Below are 17,749 nucleotides of genomic sequence, written 5' to 3'. Positions count from 1 at the left end.
ACATATAGGAGGAAAACAATTCGGATCTCAATGGGTTTTTCAACCCAGACCCTCAAAACTACAAGATAGCTGGAACAACATATACCAAGCTCTGAAAGAAAATGGATGTCAACCAAGAATCTTATATCCAGCAAAATTAAGCTTCAGATTTGATGATGAAATAAATATCTTCAATAATAAACAAAAGTTAAAAAAATTTACAGTGAGAGAGCCTGCACTATAGAATCAGCAAACTATTCATGAGGAAGAAATGAAAAACAACAATGAAAATCAGTAAAGGGAGGAACTACACTAAAGGAAAGCCAATCAAAGGAGAAACCAAGAGTCAAGTTAAAAACCAAAATAAACCAAAATGACTGGGAATACAAACTATATTTCATAATAGATAATATATACGTTTAAGTAAAGAATATATAGGCATATGTATTATTTATATATATGTCAAAACATATATACACACACACAAACACACAGACAATGTATCAAAACGTACAGTTAGATTTAGGGATTAGGTGAAATTACAATAGATTTTAAGTCTTTGTAAAATCTTTTAAATTAAGCACCTAGAGTTATAATTGTGAATTTGGGCTGCAGTCATAGGGATTAAGAATTGCTTATTAATATCAGGAATAGAGTTAGCATTATGGTAGTAATTTCTATACAAATAAATATGAATATATATAAATAAATATATATCTCATATACAGAAATATTTGTGAAAAGTGTTATTATTTGCATTTAACAATATTTATGAATTTATATTCCATAATATATAGGTACATTCATGTAAATTGTTATGGTTTATATATACAGAGGTTCTGGTGAGGCATACTGGTAGATATAAAGGAAGAGGTGTAGAAAAATAGTTAGCATTAGTTTAGGTTTTAAACATTATTATCCAAATATATGAATACAATATAAATACATATATATATAAATATAAATGAAAATATTTAAATGTACAGGGATTTGTATACAGTTAATTTTTTTTGAGATGGAGGTTTACATTGTTGTTAGATATATTTTAAGAATATGTAACTGAACATATATAAAAATTTATGGGCAGGATTTTGTTTAGCATTAGGGTACATACCTACGTATGTTTATAAGCATATAAACAAATATGGATGTAAAAATATATATGAGGGGGCTGGAGTTGTGGCTCAGTGGTAGAGCGCTTGTCTAGCATGTGTGAAGCCCTGGGTTCAATCCTCAGCACAGTATATAAATAAATAAATTAAATAGAAGATCCATTTACAACTAAAAATATTTAAAAATAGATATATATGGGTATTCAAAGTAATAATTACAATTTTTGTTTAGAAGACTGATGGTAATGGGTAGGGTTAGGTTTAGTTCTGAAGTAGGGACTAGGTTGAGGGTGAAGGTTACCATTAGAATACATACATCTATATACATACATAAATATGAATATAGAATTAAACATTTACATGAAAGTTTATAAATATAACTTTTATCTATGTCTATTTTAAAGTTATGCAGTATTTTTATGTTTGTAATAATCTGGGGTTTGCCTATGGAAATGAATATATATAAAATATCTATGAAAAAAATGAAAGGTCAAAATCTTTTTAAGAAAAAAAAAAAACACTTTGAAAAAGCCAAGTGCAGTGGCACACACCTGTAATCCCAGCAGCTCAGGAGGCTGAAGCAGGAGGATCATGAGTTCAAAGCCAGCCTCAGCAAGAGCACGGAAATAAGCAATTCAATGAGACCCTGTCTCTAAATAAAATACAAAACAGGGCTGGGGATGTTGTTCAGTGGTTGAGTGGCCCTAAGTTCAATCCCTGGTACCAATAAAATACTTACAGATAATACTATAGAACATCTAGGATTTGCTTTGGAATAATCAGCAAGAGTGGGGAGAGAAAGGAAGCACACAAATAAAATAGGATTTACCATGACTATATGTTGATAATTGTTGAAACTGGATTATGAACAAATGGAAACTTATTCAATTCTATTGAAGGCATATATGATGTTTCCCAATTTAAAGGTTTTCATTAAAGTCTTAGAGATCATAAATATAGATTTTGTAAATAAAATTATTGCTGTGAACTCATTCTAAAAAGTAGAATAAATTACAGATACCATCTATCTACATCATCACCTAAAGTAAGAACTAAAAGAAAGAACTACAGCGGGGCATGGTGGCACATGCCTGCAATGCCAGCAACTCAGCAGGCTGAAGCAGGAGGATTATAAATTCAAAGCCATCCTCAGAAACTTAGTGAGGCCCTAAACAACTCAGCCATACCCTGTCTCAAAATAAAAAATAAATAAATAAAATGGGCTGGGGATATGGCTCAGTGGTTAAGTACTCTAGGGTTCAATTCATGGTCTCAAAACATAAATATAAAAAGTAAAAGCAAGAACTACAAAAATCAGTAGGTCAATAACAAATGTGTTTCTAATACAGACTATCTAAACAATGTTTTTTAAATTTTACTTATATAATTGATATACTGAGCAGGAACTGCAGAGATGCTGGCAAGTGTCAGAGATATACACTGCCCAGCCCCACTGACTAACTTAACTTCATCATCCTGTTTTACTTTGCTTGGATTTTAATTTGCTTGGATTGGAGGCAACTTTATACTGGATCCCAGAAGGTCAAGTTTTACTGTTGAGGCTATCTGGAACATAAGAAATGAAGACAACTAAAACTAAAGGTGACTACCACCTAAACACATACATATAAACAGTGTCTGTCTGTCTGTCTCTGTCTCTCTGTCTCTCTCTCTCTCTTACACACACACACACACACACACACACTTTCTTTCTCTCCCCTCCCCTCCAGATTATTCCTATTCCTTTTATCTCCAAGAGAAACAGACAATTCTAACCCTAATACTGAACCTTCATTTAAAAAGGGAAAATAGCCAGGTGTGGTGGTGCTTGCCTATAACCCCAGTGACTCGGGAGGCTGAGAGTAGGATAGCAGGTTCATGGCCAACCTCAGCAATTTAGCAACACCCTGCCTCAAAATATAAAATATTAAAGGGCTAGGGATGTGGATCAGGGTTAAGCGTCCCCGAGTTTAATTCAGGGTACTCCCCCCCCCAAAAAAAAAAAAACAAGAAAAGAAAGAAATAGAGGAAGGGAGGGAATGAGGAAAGAGGGAGGGGGGAAGAGGAGGAGAGAAGAGAGAAAATAGATTATAGGCTTAGATATTCCCACCTCTCTCCAAGTACCTATTTTAGTGCAAGTACTCCTCAAACCAGATCTTCCTAATTTCTTTAACCCAACTCTGCACTTTTCCCAATTCTCCAAGCCCAAATTTCTTACGAGTTAATGTTATATGACTCTTAACATTATCAGAAACGTATACACACACTGCCAAGTACAGTGAACCCATAAAATTCCATTTAAAACATATGTAATCAATGTATACAGCAAGCTCAATTCACAATAGCTAAGCTATGGCATCAACCCAGATGCCTTTCAAGAGATGAATAAAGAAAATGTAGTATATATACACAATCAAACATTACTCAGCCATAAAGAAGAATGAAATTATGGCATTTGCCAGTAAATGGATGGAACTAGAGACTACTGTGCTTTGTGAAATAAGCCAATCCCACAAAACCAAGTCCTAATGTTCTCCATGATATGCAGATGCTAATACACAATAAGGAAGTTCAGTGATTTAGATAAAGAGGAATGAAGGGAAGGGAGAAGGAATGGGAATAGGAAAGACAGAATGAATCAAACATAACTTTTTGTGTTCATATATAAATATACAACCAGTGTAACTCCACATCATGTTCAACCACAAAAATGACATCCTCATTAGAATAAGTTATACTCCATGTATGTATAATGTCAGAATACACTCTGTCATGTATATGTAAAAAGAGCAAATTGAAAAAAATTAAATAAAAATTAAAAACAAAACATGATATTGATGATATTTGACAATCATTCTGAATATGCTGACTTCCTGATATTACTCTACCTGCTTCATTTGATCTATTTCAGGCTGAACTGCCATCTTCTTAATCTCAGCTCTTTCCAGTGGGTCTAGGAATAAGCTTTAGAGGAATCAACTTCTCTAACACTTGTTAGGATTGTGAAGGTTTGTGTTATATAAATTTAACTATTATATGCATTCAAAAAGTTACATTATACAAAGGTGATTTTAGCTTTCCTACAAAGAGTAAGAATATGAGTTTCCTTACATTCAAGTGAAAATTTATGATTACAAAAACATTTTCCTTCTTAAATTTGAGAAGATATATTAATTTCAGAAAATGTACTCAAGATAAAAAGAAAACTTACCACTTTAGTAAAAAGAATGATGGTCTTCTCCAGCCTATCTCTACACACATTATCTGTACCTATATTTCTACCTGTTAAAATAACATTTCAAAAATTAGTACAAGTTGATAATATCCTACAAATTCACAAACAAAATACCAAAACTTTTGCAAAAATACTGCCTGTTACATTCTTGTATATTTTGCGTTATTAACTTATTATTCAAAAACCAATAGCAAGTAAAATTTCATTTAATAAAATAAGCATCTCAGCCAAATTATACAAAATTAACCCTAAAAGAGAAACTGAATCCATTTTAAAGTAAAAAGGTGACAATTTTAGCAACAAATCATAAATCACATTTTCAAAAACTGTTTTAGTTCTAACTGAAGTACTTTTCAGTCAACAAAAAACACTCAGTAATATATTCACTATCACTTTTCCTATCACTTCTGAAGTACCCTTGTGAAAATTTCCCTTCCCTTATTTTGCACATCAGAATAATGTCCATCAGCCCATCAACTCCTCATAATCTGTTTTGTCAATTATCTGATTCTACTATTCTAGAAGGACTTCGGTTCTTCCTTCTGCTAACCCCAAGTTTATGACCAGAGAAAAATGACAGCCCCACTTTGGTTTAAATTAAAAACACAATATGAGGGCTAGGATTGTGGCTCAGTGGTAGAGCGCTCGCCTAGCATGGGCGGGACCCAGGTTCAATCCTCAGCACCACATAAAAATAAAGGCACTATGTTGTGTCCATCTACACCTAAAAAATAAATATTAAAAAAAACACACAATATGAGCTATCTTATTCATCTTTGCATGCATAGTACCCAAGAGCATGCCTGACAACAGGGTCAATAATTTAAACTAGGTTTAAAATGACTAACATATAATAATCAACAATCACTAAAAGTACAGACTAAGGGGCTGGGGATATGGCTCAAGCGGTAACACGCTCGCCTCGCATGTGTGCGGCCCGGGTTCGATCCTCAGCACCACATACCAACAAAGATGTTGTGTCCGCCGAGAACTAAAAAATAAATATTAAAAATTCTCTCTCTCTCTCTCTCTCTCTCTCTCTCTCTCACTCTCTATTAAAAATAAATAAATAAATAAAAGTACAGACTAATATACCTTCTCAAGGTAGGAAATGCCCAAATGAACATGAACACACAGTATATGCACACACACTCATCTGATTGAAGGTGTGTGTCCTGAACAAAGGTATTTACAATCACATAGAAGGTAAAAGGATAAGAGACCACCAGTAAAATAAATGCAAATATAAATGCTATATTCTCTGTGTAGGGCAGATCACATCCTAAATGTGATCCAGATGGGGATAATGATTATGAGATTTGCAAAATGAAAGGATCACTTAGCAAAATGTATATCATAGTGATACAGAAAACATACTAAAAGACTCAATAAAAAAGCCTAAAAACCATTTGGCATATAGTATATAACTTACTATCTATTCAACATTATGACTGCTATGGATGTATGCCTGGAAAAGGGGGGGTTGTAGTAGAAATTAGAAGAAAAAATGGACACAAAATAGATTATTTTAAATAAAGATTTCCGCTATACTCAGAATAAGAAAGGTAGATGGAGACAAACCCAAGCTTCCAATCTACCTTCAAAAAGCTAATTATCAAGGTATAAGAAGCATATTTTAGCCACATACACTATCTATCCAGCTACTAAGAATTCACTCAGATTGTCCAACAAATGAGTTGCTCAGACAAAAACTTTCTCCAGACTTGCATATGGGAAGAGAAGCTCTGAATGGATAGGGACCCACTCTTTAACTCCTATTAATTCTTCACCAACCCTAATCTTTAATGAATAATGAATAAGCTGTAACAAATAAGGATCCAACAGTAAAAACTACTATGATGGAAGTACTTACTGCATTCCAGAAACTGTTTTAGACGTTCAAATATCCCATGTAAAAAACCCTAAAAAAGAATACATTTTAAAGTGTCTTGATTTATTCTATTATAACATTTACCTTGTACTTTTTAAAAGGGATACTATGACATATCTATACATCATTTTAAAAAAAGAACTGAAGGGGCTGGGGTTGTGGCTCAGTGGCAGAGCGCTTGCCTAGCACATGCAAAGCACTGGGTTTGATCCTCAGCTCCACATAAAAATAAATAAATAAAATAAAGGTATTGTGTCCATCTACAACTAAAAATAAATATTTAAAAAATCAACTGAAGAAAAATAGGTTAAAATTAAACTAAGTAAGGGCTGGGGTTGTAGCTCAGTCATAGAGCACTTGCCTAACATGTGTGAGGCACTGAGTTTGATCTCAAACATCACATAAAAAAAGTAAAAATAAACAAAATAAAATAAAGTGTCCATCTACAACTAAGACATATATTTATATAAAGTAAAAATCAAATCATTATAAACAAGTCTTCCACAAGAAAGTAACTGTAGTACTCTGCCTATTCAGTAACTCGTCAGTTAACACAAATCACTTACAATAATTCAAATCTACTCATAAAAGCATCCTGTTTCACTAAACACCCTCTATTCTCCTTACTCTGTGTAATATTTCTTCACAGGCCTTACCACCCCTTGATATACTGTTTGTCTATTTATTATCTGGCTCCTCTAAGTAGAATGCAAGCTCCTGAAGGCCAGAATTTTGCTTTGTTTACTGATCTATCCTTGAATACAGGGACAAGACTTGACAGTAATACTCAATAAATGAATAAAGATATCAGTTAGTTGAACCACATGTACGTAAGTGTCAAGTATTAGTCTTAGACACTTCATGCACCTTCAGATACCAGAAAAGAAAAGTATTACCAGTTACCCACCTGGGAACTGAACCCAGGAGCATCCCCAGCCCTTTTTATTTTTTTAAATATTTATTTCTTAGTGTAGATGGACACAACACAATGCCTTTATTTTTATGTGGTGCTGAGGATCGAACCCAGGTTTCGCCCATGCTAGGTGAGCGCTCTACCACTGAGCCACAATCCCAGCACCCCCCTTTTTATTTTTCATTCATTAAAAAAAATTTTAAATGTTTTTAGTTGTTGATGGACCTTTATTTTATTCATATGTTTATATGTGGTGCTGAGAATTGAACCCAGTGCCTCACACATGCAAGGCAAGTGCTCCACCACTGAGCCACAACCCCAGCCCCAGCCCTTTTTATTTTCAGACAGGGTCATGCTAAGTGGCTTAGGGCCTCTCTAAATTGCTGAGGTTAGCCTCAAACTTGTGATCCTCCTGCCTCAATCTCTGGAGTTGCTGGAATTACAGGCATGCAATACCACATCCAGACCCCTATTTTTTTTAATCTTTATTTTGTTTATTTATTTATTTTTATGTGATCCTGATAATCAAACCCTGTGCCTCACATGTTCGAGACATGTGCCTTGCCACTGAGCTACAACCCCAGTCCCCAGGCCTTTATCTTTAATACACACTTTAAGATATTTTATGAATAATTTGCAGAAATAACTATAGTTATAGTAGAAAAATAAACATTGTAATAAGTTTTCTTTGTATCATTAAATTTGGGTGTGTAAACATCATAAAAGATGTCAATGTCATGTGCTTTTAGCAAAAGGGAAGGTCTAGGTTTGTCACAAAACAATGTTTAACTAGATAATGCCATATTATCTTTGTCTATAGAAATATACTACCAATTCATCAATTGCTGAATTTGAAAAATTCAATTAGGATATCATCAAGATTTATAGGCTGAGATTTTACTTAGACAATCAATGTCACCATCATCATTAGAATTTAAAGTGCTGCTCTCAGTCTCAGCATCTATTACATGATTAATCTAAAAAATTGGGAACAATTTCTCAAATATCATCTTTCCTCTCTTTACCATTTCAGACAGGAAAGTCTAAATTCTGAACTGGGTTAAATAAAAGCTAAAAAGTAGAGTAAAATGACTGTATTTCTAGGTTTTTTTAAAATATTTTCTTGAAACCTGATGCAGCACAATGGTCAACACAGTAAAAACAATTGTAGGGCAATTAACTTCACCACTGCCATCTTCCTATTGGCAATTCTGTCATTCTTCTATTTTCATATTATTTCTTCTATTTAAGCACAGTTGGGAATAACTGACAAATAATGAACAATAGATTCATAGAATAAGGCAACAACAAAAGGTTTCGATATAGATGAAATATGATCACTACGATCCTATATGTATCTTAACTTTATAAAAGGACTAATGGTACCACACATTAACTACAAAATGGAAAGAATTTTTTAAAAATAAAATTATCAGTCAGCATTCTCCAAAGATAGCAGAAAATTATAAAGGTCATACATGGCTAATCAAGAGAATCAGAAATGTACAGAACTGAGCTGGGAGTATAGCTCATTAGTAAGGCACTTGCCTACCATGCACTGAGGCCCTGGGTTTGATCCCCAGAACTGAAAAAAAAAAAAAAAAAAAAGGAAGAAAAGAAAAAGAAGCATACAGAATTACAGGCAGCTGACTAATCCATAGTCCAAATAAGCCAATTCAACTAATGTTATGTAAAAATAGAACAAAAACTCAAATTAAAATAACAATAAAATTGTAATTAATTATTTTCCAACCTTATTACAAAAATCATTATCTACCTTAATTCTCACAACATCCAATGGGGTAGGTGCTATTAATTCATCTCCATATTACAAAAAAAGAATGAGTATCAGTGAAGATAAGTAAATACCCAAGACCAGACTCTCAGAAAAAGGCTTAGATTCAAACTGAAAAATGGCCCTTTCTCGTAAGCCTAGAATCTCACCACTATCATATTTGCTTCTGGCATCTTTTAAGTTTTATGCTATTTTTATATTATTTGAAAAGCAGTCCCAAATTTGTTCAAATTTAATCCTCTTTTCAATTGGATTATGTCCCTTAAATGCTACAATGAGGGACATATAACTGAGAAAAGTCTTATATATAGTATCTGGAGACAGAAGAAGACAGAGAAGACACAAGCTCACAAAATACTAATTATATTCAATGAAAACCACTATTCCACTTTATAGGAATATAATCCAAATCAATTTGTTTTCACAGAAAAAAATCACAAATTTTGTCAATACTTTAGTTAATTCTGATACTCAAGAGTCCTATTACATATAATTACTGAGCTTTCTGATCCATTGATTCTAATTTATTATATATATGCATTCATTCCACAAGTAACTATCGAGTACTTCTTCTACAGCTGAAGCTCTGGGGTGAACAGTGAATAAAACAAAGTCCTGGGTCGGCAATACAGCTCAGTTGGTAGAGTACTTGCCCTGTATGCACAAGGCCCTAGGTTTAATCCCCAGCACCACAACAACAACCACAAAAAAATAAATAAATAAAATAAAAAAGAAATAAATCCTTGCCTTCACTGAACTTATATTCTAATTAGGGAATTGAGGGAGAAATGTTCAGTTGGTTTCTAGAAAATTTTCTTTTGGTATTATGGCAACTAAAACGTATCACTGTCTAAAACTGAGATTTTTTTTTTTTTTTTTGGCTGTATCTTCCAGCAAACTGATCATAAATATCAGTATTATAGATCTGCATAACATTTCCATTTTCAGGAAAATATCCTAAAGATATAATTTGAAAAGTACCCTACACAGGTACCTAAATGTTCATTCCAGTATCTCTTATCAATCAATAATTAAAAATTGAAACCACCAGTAAATCTATCAATAAATAATTATCCACATAAATTAGAGAAATCCTGTATTAATTTATCTTTAAAAAAATTGGTTGAGTGATAAACATATGGACAAACCATATTACCATTTAAAAACATGACACAGAACAATAACTAACCTGGGGAAATGATCCATAATATATTGAGTTTGTTTAAAAATTTCTTAAAAAGGAGATAAGGAAGCAGCATGTAAATATGGTCCCATTTATATAATACTGAGGAAGAGAAAAAGTACACCTGAAAGTATAGACATAAGATGCCTCAAAGAATGTTTCTGAAGTTTAACAAAACCTCTGGATAACAAAATTGAAAAATTATTTGTATCTCATGTTACTTTTTTATTCCTTTTTTAAACAAACACAAAAAAAGCATGTTAACTTTTATAAAACAAGCTAAGTATCACATGACAATATGGATTTTAAACTCTCTTAAGAACAGAGCCATTGCTTCAACCAAAATCTTACTAATAAATTGAATCCATTAAATAGTAAAAACAAAAAACTGTGGCTCTGGTCAAATATCTGTTAGGGAGGTCAAAGGACCCAAAGGGATGCATTTTTCCCCCTCACGTCTCATGCAGTACCCAAGGCAATCCACAGAAAGCAACATTTTAGCTGAGGTAAACTCACTCATAAAACTAACAGAAATCTGAATGAATATAAATGCCATTTCATTTAGGTGAAAAATGTAGCTGTGCATTTTTGTAAAGAAAAAAGTAGATAGATATATACCAACAATGAACATATATCACAACTTGTAAGGGCTTGTCAATGTTTTTCTCTCATCAATTTATTCTTTGTAAACTGACAGCAAAGAACATGTATTTTATGATCAGTAGAAGAAATTCATTTCAAATACATAAAAACAAAAGAAAAATATCAAGGATATAAATGTCTATAATGAACCTAATATTGTAAGAGCACTCAAATTCACAGGAGTTAATTTTCACTTAAAAAACAAATTAACACTGCCAATGTACCATGCTATCATTTTTGAGACAGAGGGCCTATATCCTCTCCTTTATAGAACAGCTACATTGATGTAGTGAAAACAGACCAGAAGTGTAAAAGTTCACTCTATCTATTATATACACAGAATGGTAAAACCCTAGTTAGTTATTTAATAAAAACTCTTAAATGAATGACAGATAAGAAAATTATGTTTTCAAACATTCAAGAAAAGACCGAACACTGTCTCAAAGCCACAAAGAAAAAAATTACTTCTATTACTCACCATCACCTCCATATTCTTATGAGGTTCCACAAATCCATTAACAGTTAACTTACGCAGCACTGGAAAATAAAGGTAAACTTTACTTGGATCTCATTTCTTCACATTAAAATCATAATGATAATGTTAAGCTAAAATCACAATTATAATAAAAACTGAATCATAAAACCTAATCAAGCTTGAAGGTTAATCTATCTTTACTCTCTCATTTAATAAAAGAGAAGTAACACCGGGTTGTTTGGTTAGGTAGTGAAAGCCTAGGAGTTATGAACCACAAAAGTAGTGTTGTTGTCACTAATCATAGCTATAATGCAAAATTTAGTTTAATTTATATAATTATTAATATTATTACTTGAAATTGAGGCTATCTCCATAAATTTTAACATAGACTAAAAACTTCAGTATTAGGCTACATTAATAGAACTATAATGTCTCATAAAAATTATACTAATTTCAAATCTGAAATAGCATTTAGTGTTCAAACGTGAGCACTCTTATGAGTAACTCTGACAAACTAGTGTACATTGAGAGACAAGTAGGATAACAGAATTCCAGGCAACACTAGATTTAAATCCTTGGTCCACTGCCTACCTGCTATATTATTTTGAGAAATCTTTCTTCTAGATCTAATTTTCCTCATTTGTAAAATGTGGTTAATATATCTTACTTGTAGGGTTAAGTGTCCTGGGTTGAATCCCTGGTACCCCCCGCCCCCCCCCAAAAAAAAAGGAATGATGATAACATTATCTCAGTTCACTTCCATTAACAGATTTTGTCAACAATTCCTTAAAATCATTTACACATTTGTTCACAGGAATTGCCAAAACATGCTGACAATTTGGGATTTGTTTCATTAATACAAGTGATGCATTAGGGGAGTGCCAAGAATGTGTGGTGGGATTCAAAGGTACGAGAGTGAGTATGATAGAACAGCTTGTAAGTAAAACTGGGAAGAATGCAAATGAATTGTAGCAAGAAAGAAACACAGTTTACATGAGATAAAAACAACAAAAACAAAAACCAAAAAAGTCTTAGTAACCAGAATAGGAGAGGGGCTGGAAGAGAAAGAATATGAAACAAATGTGTATGTTTTAGAAAAAGAATCTTGGAATATATTCATCAAGATATATAACTAAGGCAAGATGAAATAGAAATTTATACTAAGGGAATGCAGATAAGCAAAGTTTAAGAAAGCACAGGTTGATGAGTCCTTAAGCACTTCTAAAAATCTAAGTGAGCCTGAGGCATAACCATCCTTTGGGAAAGGATGGCTATAAGATTAAGCTCAATCAAGCTTCTAAGACTTCAAAAAAAAGTTAGCAAGACAATGAGAAGTATAGGGGCCAAAAATGAGAAAAGTAAAGTAGAAACAAAAAGTAGAGGTCCATGAAAGGAATATATTCAGGGGCAAAAGGCCATAGTAATATGAATTTTAAAAAGGTAGAGGAGAAGTTTCCCCCTCCCAAAAAACAAACCTCACAAATGACCAATAAGCCCTTGTCTCTCAGGAAGAAATTAAAATATTTTTACCAGTGCAATCTGGAACAACAACAACAACAACAAAAAACTATTTGGTGACTGTCCTGAGGTATACCACTTAAAAAAAAAAAAAAACATATCAAGATTAACAGTACCTTTTAATGATAGTAGAGTTCGTTCAAGTGAATTTAGAATTGCAGCTTCACTGCCAGAAGAAATCTGCTGCAGGAATGTATCTGTATGATGATTCCACAGAGAGCAGGCAAAATTATAAATTCCAGAAGCTAACTACAAAGAAACAGCAACAAAATAGTTCATGACATATTATAAACTTAGAACAATAATAAATTAGAACTACAAAGTAATACATTTTTGCTTTACCATAAAACATTTTAAGTAAGATTTAAAATAGAGTATTTCTAGTAATGTTTCAAATATGTTTTAGTCCCAATGCAGATAAGAAAGCATAAATACACTGGCTATTGCTCTAAACACACACACACACACACACACACACACACACACACACACACACCCTGAAACTATTAGTTTCTTGAACCAATACTTAACTAATGTCTGCATTGCAGTCTGATATTTTTTACCTTTACCACCTCTACCCCTCTAATCATGGGTTTGCAACCTGAGTTTAAAAAACAGACTGTTTTTTTAGTAGAGTGTTCACTAATTATATCAGATAAATGAATACACTATACCATACAAAAAGTAATCAAACTTTTTCTTTCTTTTTTTTTGGGGGGGGGGGGACTGGGGATTAAATTCATGGGCACTGAACACTGAGCCACATGCCGAACCCTATTTTGTATTTTATTTGGAGACAAGGTCTCATTGAGTTGCTCAGCACCTCACTTTTGCTGAGGCTGGCTCTGCACTCAGTACCCTTTTGCCTCAGCCTCCAGAGCCATAAAGTAGTCAAACTTTCTATGTTCCAGTTTTATGCAAAGAACTCTGGGATATTTAAACCCAGTAACGTACAAACCACATGGCTTCTCCAGATGCATGCCTAATGTATACCACTATTTAAAAACCTTGACTTTCCCAATAATAATGTAGTAAGCTTCTGTCTCCCCGTGTGAAGCAGAACCAGTATGGTATCTTCAGTTCTTTCCACAAGGTCTCAGAGCAATACAGCTAAACCTGGACAGCCACTTAGCTAAAAATAAATAAATAGATAGATAGATATAGATACGAGAGTACTGACTAGTGATCATTAATGTAATTTGAAATATTTTTCTTATTCAAGATTATCAGGTTGTATCATTTTGATTAACTTTGCCTTTACCTCAGCTACTCTGAGTCTTGGAACACATCATTTGATTCCCTAGAACACAAAGGATATAGGGCTTTCAAAAACATTGGCAAAAACAGTTTGATCCCTAAACTCTGTTAGGCTGTTTTGGGATAGCTTCTCATCAATTCTTGGGTTCTAAAGAAGTACAAAGGTCTCTGTCCCATTTCCCTTGAAAAAAAGCTGCGGAATATAAAACTGCCTCTCAGTAATGGGGTATCCCACAACTTCCACTAGAGTCATACATACCCAACTGTTGCAGTGTCATTCTTTCTAGCATATGAAGCAAAGCTGGTACCTTCAGCTAACTTCCTTTTTATGTCAAATTAAGTAATAAACTATCTGAATATAAAAGTGGCCCTCTGACCCAGTGCCTACTAGAGAAAAAGATAGGCCCAAATCTCCATCTAATACAGCTTAGGAACTGTATTCCTCAACAAGACCCCTACAGTGTAAGAAATAAAAATCCAGAATCAATAAATGGTATAGTATAAAACTAAAAAGCTTCTTCACTGCAAAGGAAAACAATCAAGAACATGAAGGGGGATCGGACAGAATGGGAGAAAATCTTTGCCACTTGCACTTCAGGATATATAAAGAACTCAAAAATTTAACACCCCCCCCCCGAAAAAAAAGAAAGAAAAAAAAGCCCACACAAATAACAAATGACTCAATAAATGGGCAAAGGAACTGAACAGATGAAATACAATCGATCAGTCAACAAATATTTTAAAAAATGGTCAGCATCTCTAGCAATTAGAGAAACGCAAATTTAAACTACACTGAGATTTCATCTCAATCCAGTCAGAATGGCAATTATCAAGAATTCAAGTAGTAATGAATATTGGTGAGGATGTGGGGAAAAGGTTGACTCATAAATTGCTATTTGCACTGGAAATTGGTGAACCCCTCTGGAAAGCAGTATGGAGATTCCTCAGAAAACTTGGAATGGAGCCACCATTTGACCTAGTTATCTCACTCTTTGGTATATACCCAAAAGACTTAAAAAAAGCATGCTATACTGATACAGCCACATCAATGTTCATAGTAGCTCAATTCACAAATACAGTCATCTGATCCTTGACAATGGTGCCAAAAAATACTGGAGAAAAGACAGCCTTTTGGAAAATTATATATCCATATGTAGATGAATAAAACTAGCCCACTCTACATCAATTCCAACCTAAGGACCCCTCAACAGATGAACTGATAAAGAAAATATGGTACCTATACACATGGAATATTACTTTGTCATAAAAAATGAAATTATGGCATTTGCTGATAAATGGACAGAAATAGAAACTATCATGCTAAGTGAAATAAGCCAATCCCAAAAATCCAAAGGCTGAATGGTCTCTGCTATGCAGATTAGCTGGTTCACTGGATTGGACAAGAGGGAATGAGGGGATGGAAGGGAGATAGGAATGGGACAGTAGAAATGAATCAGACATAACTTTCCTATGTTCATTTATAAACACATGACCAGTTTCATTCCACATAATGTACAACCATAAAAATGGGAAGTTATACTCCACATATGTATGATATCTACTGTCATGTATAACTAAAAAGAATAAGAAGTTTTTTAATTTAAAGTGGCCCTCTAGACTACACACTAGAACATCACTTTGGAAAGCAGTATGGGGATTCCTCAAAAAACTAAAAATGAAACCACAATATGACCCACTATTCTATTCTTTGGTACTTATCTGAAGAACTAAAATCAGCAAACAGCAATACAGCCACCTCAATGTTTATTGCAGCAAAATTTACAACATTCAAATCATGGAGTCAACCCAGATGCTCATCAAGAGATGAATGGATTAAGAAACTGTGGTATGGAGCTGGGGTTGTAGCTCAGTGTAGAGCCCTCGCCTGGCATGCACGAGGCACTGGGTTCGATCCTTGGCACCACACAAATGTAAAATAAAGATATTGTGTCCACCTAAAGCTAAAAAATAAACATTTTTTTAAAAAAGGAAAAAGAAACCGTGGTATATATACATAATGTACTTTTACTCAGTCATAAAGATTGAAATTATAGTATTTGCTTTTAAATGGATGAAAATGGAGAACATCATGCTAAGTAAAGGGTCCAATGTTTCCTCTCATGTGGAAGCTAGAGCAAAATAAGGAAAAGAATGAGGGGAGGATCAGATATCATAAAGACATAGGGAAGATCAGAGAAGATCAAGAGGAAAGGAGGAGGGATGGGGAAAGGAAGGAAATGCAAAATGAATTTTGAAAATTCATGCTATGTGCGTCATGTACACATACCACAGGGAATTTCAATTTTATGTAAAAGTAGAAATGATCAAATATAAAATAAATAGATAGATTTTGGTTAAAGGAAAAATCAGTAAAGAAGAGGAAGAAGAATGGGGGGAGAGAGGTGGAAAGGAAAGGAGGGAGGAATGTGAAGTGAAATTGAATTCCATGTATGTATCATTCTGTCAGGATGAACCTAACTGATATATATAACTATAAGTCTCTAATAAAAAGCAAAAAATGCAAATGGGCCTCTGTATCTTTGTCAACTAAATCAGGGATAGGCCTTGGCCCTCTTTTCTGTGTGTACTTGATAATAGAGTCAATGACTATTTCTTAAGCCATTTTTGCATATTCTCATATTTCAAAGAGTAAGATCAAATTATTTAAATCCAAATGTTTCATTATAGCCCAAATATCATAGCATAAGCAGCAAATATCATAAAAAGTTAATCTAAAGAAGGCACACAAACAAATACAGTCATCTGATCCTTGACAATGGTGCCAAAAACATACTGGAGAAAAGAGCCTTTTGGAAAATTATATATCCATATGTAGATGAATAAAACTAGCTCACTCTATACAATTCAACTCAAAGTGGATCAAAGACCACAAATTTTGCAACTGTTCTAAGAAAACAGGGTTGACATTCCAACATAGAGGTGCAGGCAATGACTTTCTTCTAAGACTCCTGAAGCTCAGGAAATAAGAACAAGAATAAGTAAATAGTATGGTATCCAATTAAAAAGCTTCTGTGTAATAAAGGAAACAAGAATGTGAAGATAAAGTTTACAGAATGGGAGAAAATCTTTAAATGCTACTCTTTCGACACAGGGTTATCATTCAGAACACAGAAAGAACTCACAAAGCTCAACACTAAAAAAAAAAAAGTAATAACAATCTAATCAATGAATGAGCAAATGAACTAAACAGGCATTTCTCAAAAGAAATACAGATGCCCAACATAAATGAAAAACATGATCAACATCTTCAGCAATCAGGAAAATGCAAATCAAAACTACACTGAGATTTCAACACAGAATGGTCATCATCAAGAGTACTAACACTAAAACTAACACTAATACCAATACTTACAAAAAATGCTGGCAAGAACACGGGGAAAGGAACACTCAACATTGGAGAATTTTAAATTACTACAACCATTACAGAAATCAGTACAATCAAAAGACTAGGAATGAAACCACCATGTGACCCACCTATTCCACTCCTTGGTATTTATCTAAAGGAACTAAAATGAGCATATCACAGTGATACACGAATCTCCATATTTATAGCAGCACAATTCACAACAGTCAAATTATGTAACCAGCCTAGGTATCTGTGATAAAGAAAATATGGTATATCTAACAAGAAAATTTTATCCAGCCTAAAAAAGAATGGAATTATATCATTTGCCAGTAAATGGACAGAACTAGAGAACATCATGCTAAGTGGACTCCAAAAACCAACG

The 17,749-nt window shown here is 33.5% G+C and overlaps 1 protein-coding gene across 4 annotated transcripts in view; it reads right to left on the bottom strand.

Moving 5' to 3' along the window:
* Positions 1-17,749, bottom strand: part of Ipo11 (importin 11) — a 207,934-nt gene that overhangs the window by 132,308 nt on the left and 57,877 nt on the right. For all 4 annotated transcript variants that reach the window (XM_026402552.2, XM_026402551.2, XM_026402553.2 and 1 more), the window contains exons 6-9: positions 12,860-12,992; positions 11,229-11,287; positions 6,200-6,248; positions 4,303-4,373 (exon numbers count right to left, since the gene is read on the bottom strand). In XM_026402552.2, coding sequence (XP_026258337.1) covers positions 4,303-4,373; positions 6,200-6,248; positions 11,229-11,287; positions 12,860-12,992 — 312 coding nt within the window. The remainder of the gene's footprint in view (positions 1-4,302; positions 4,374-6,199; positions 6,249-11,228; positions 11,288-12,859; positions 12,993-17,749) is intronic.

This window comes from Urocitellus parryii, chromosome 1 (assembly GCF_045843805.1).
Source record: "Urocitellus parryii isolate mUroPar1 chromosome 1, mUroPar1.hap1, whole genome shotgun sequence".
In the NCBI taxonomy this organism is placed as follows: domain Eukaryota; kingdom Metazoa; phylum Chordata; class Mammalia; order Rodentia; family Sciuridae; genus Urocitellus; species Urocitellus parryii.
Note: the sequence above shows the minus strand (reverse complement) of the source record. Positions and strands in the feature narration are given on the sequence as shown.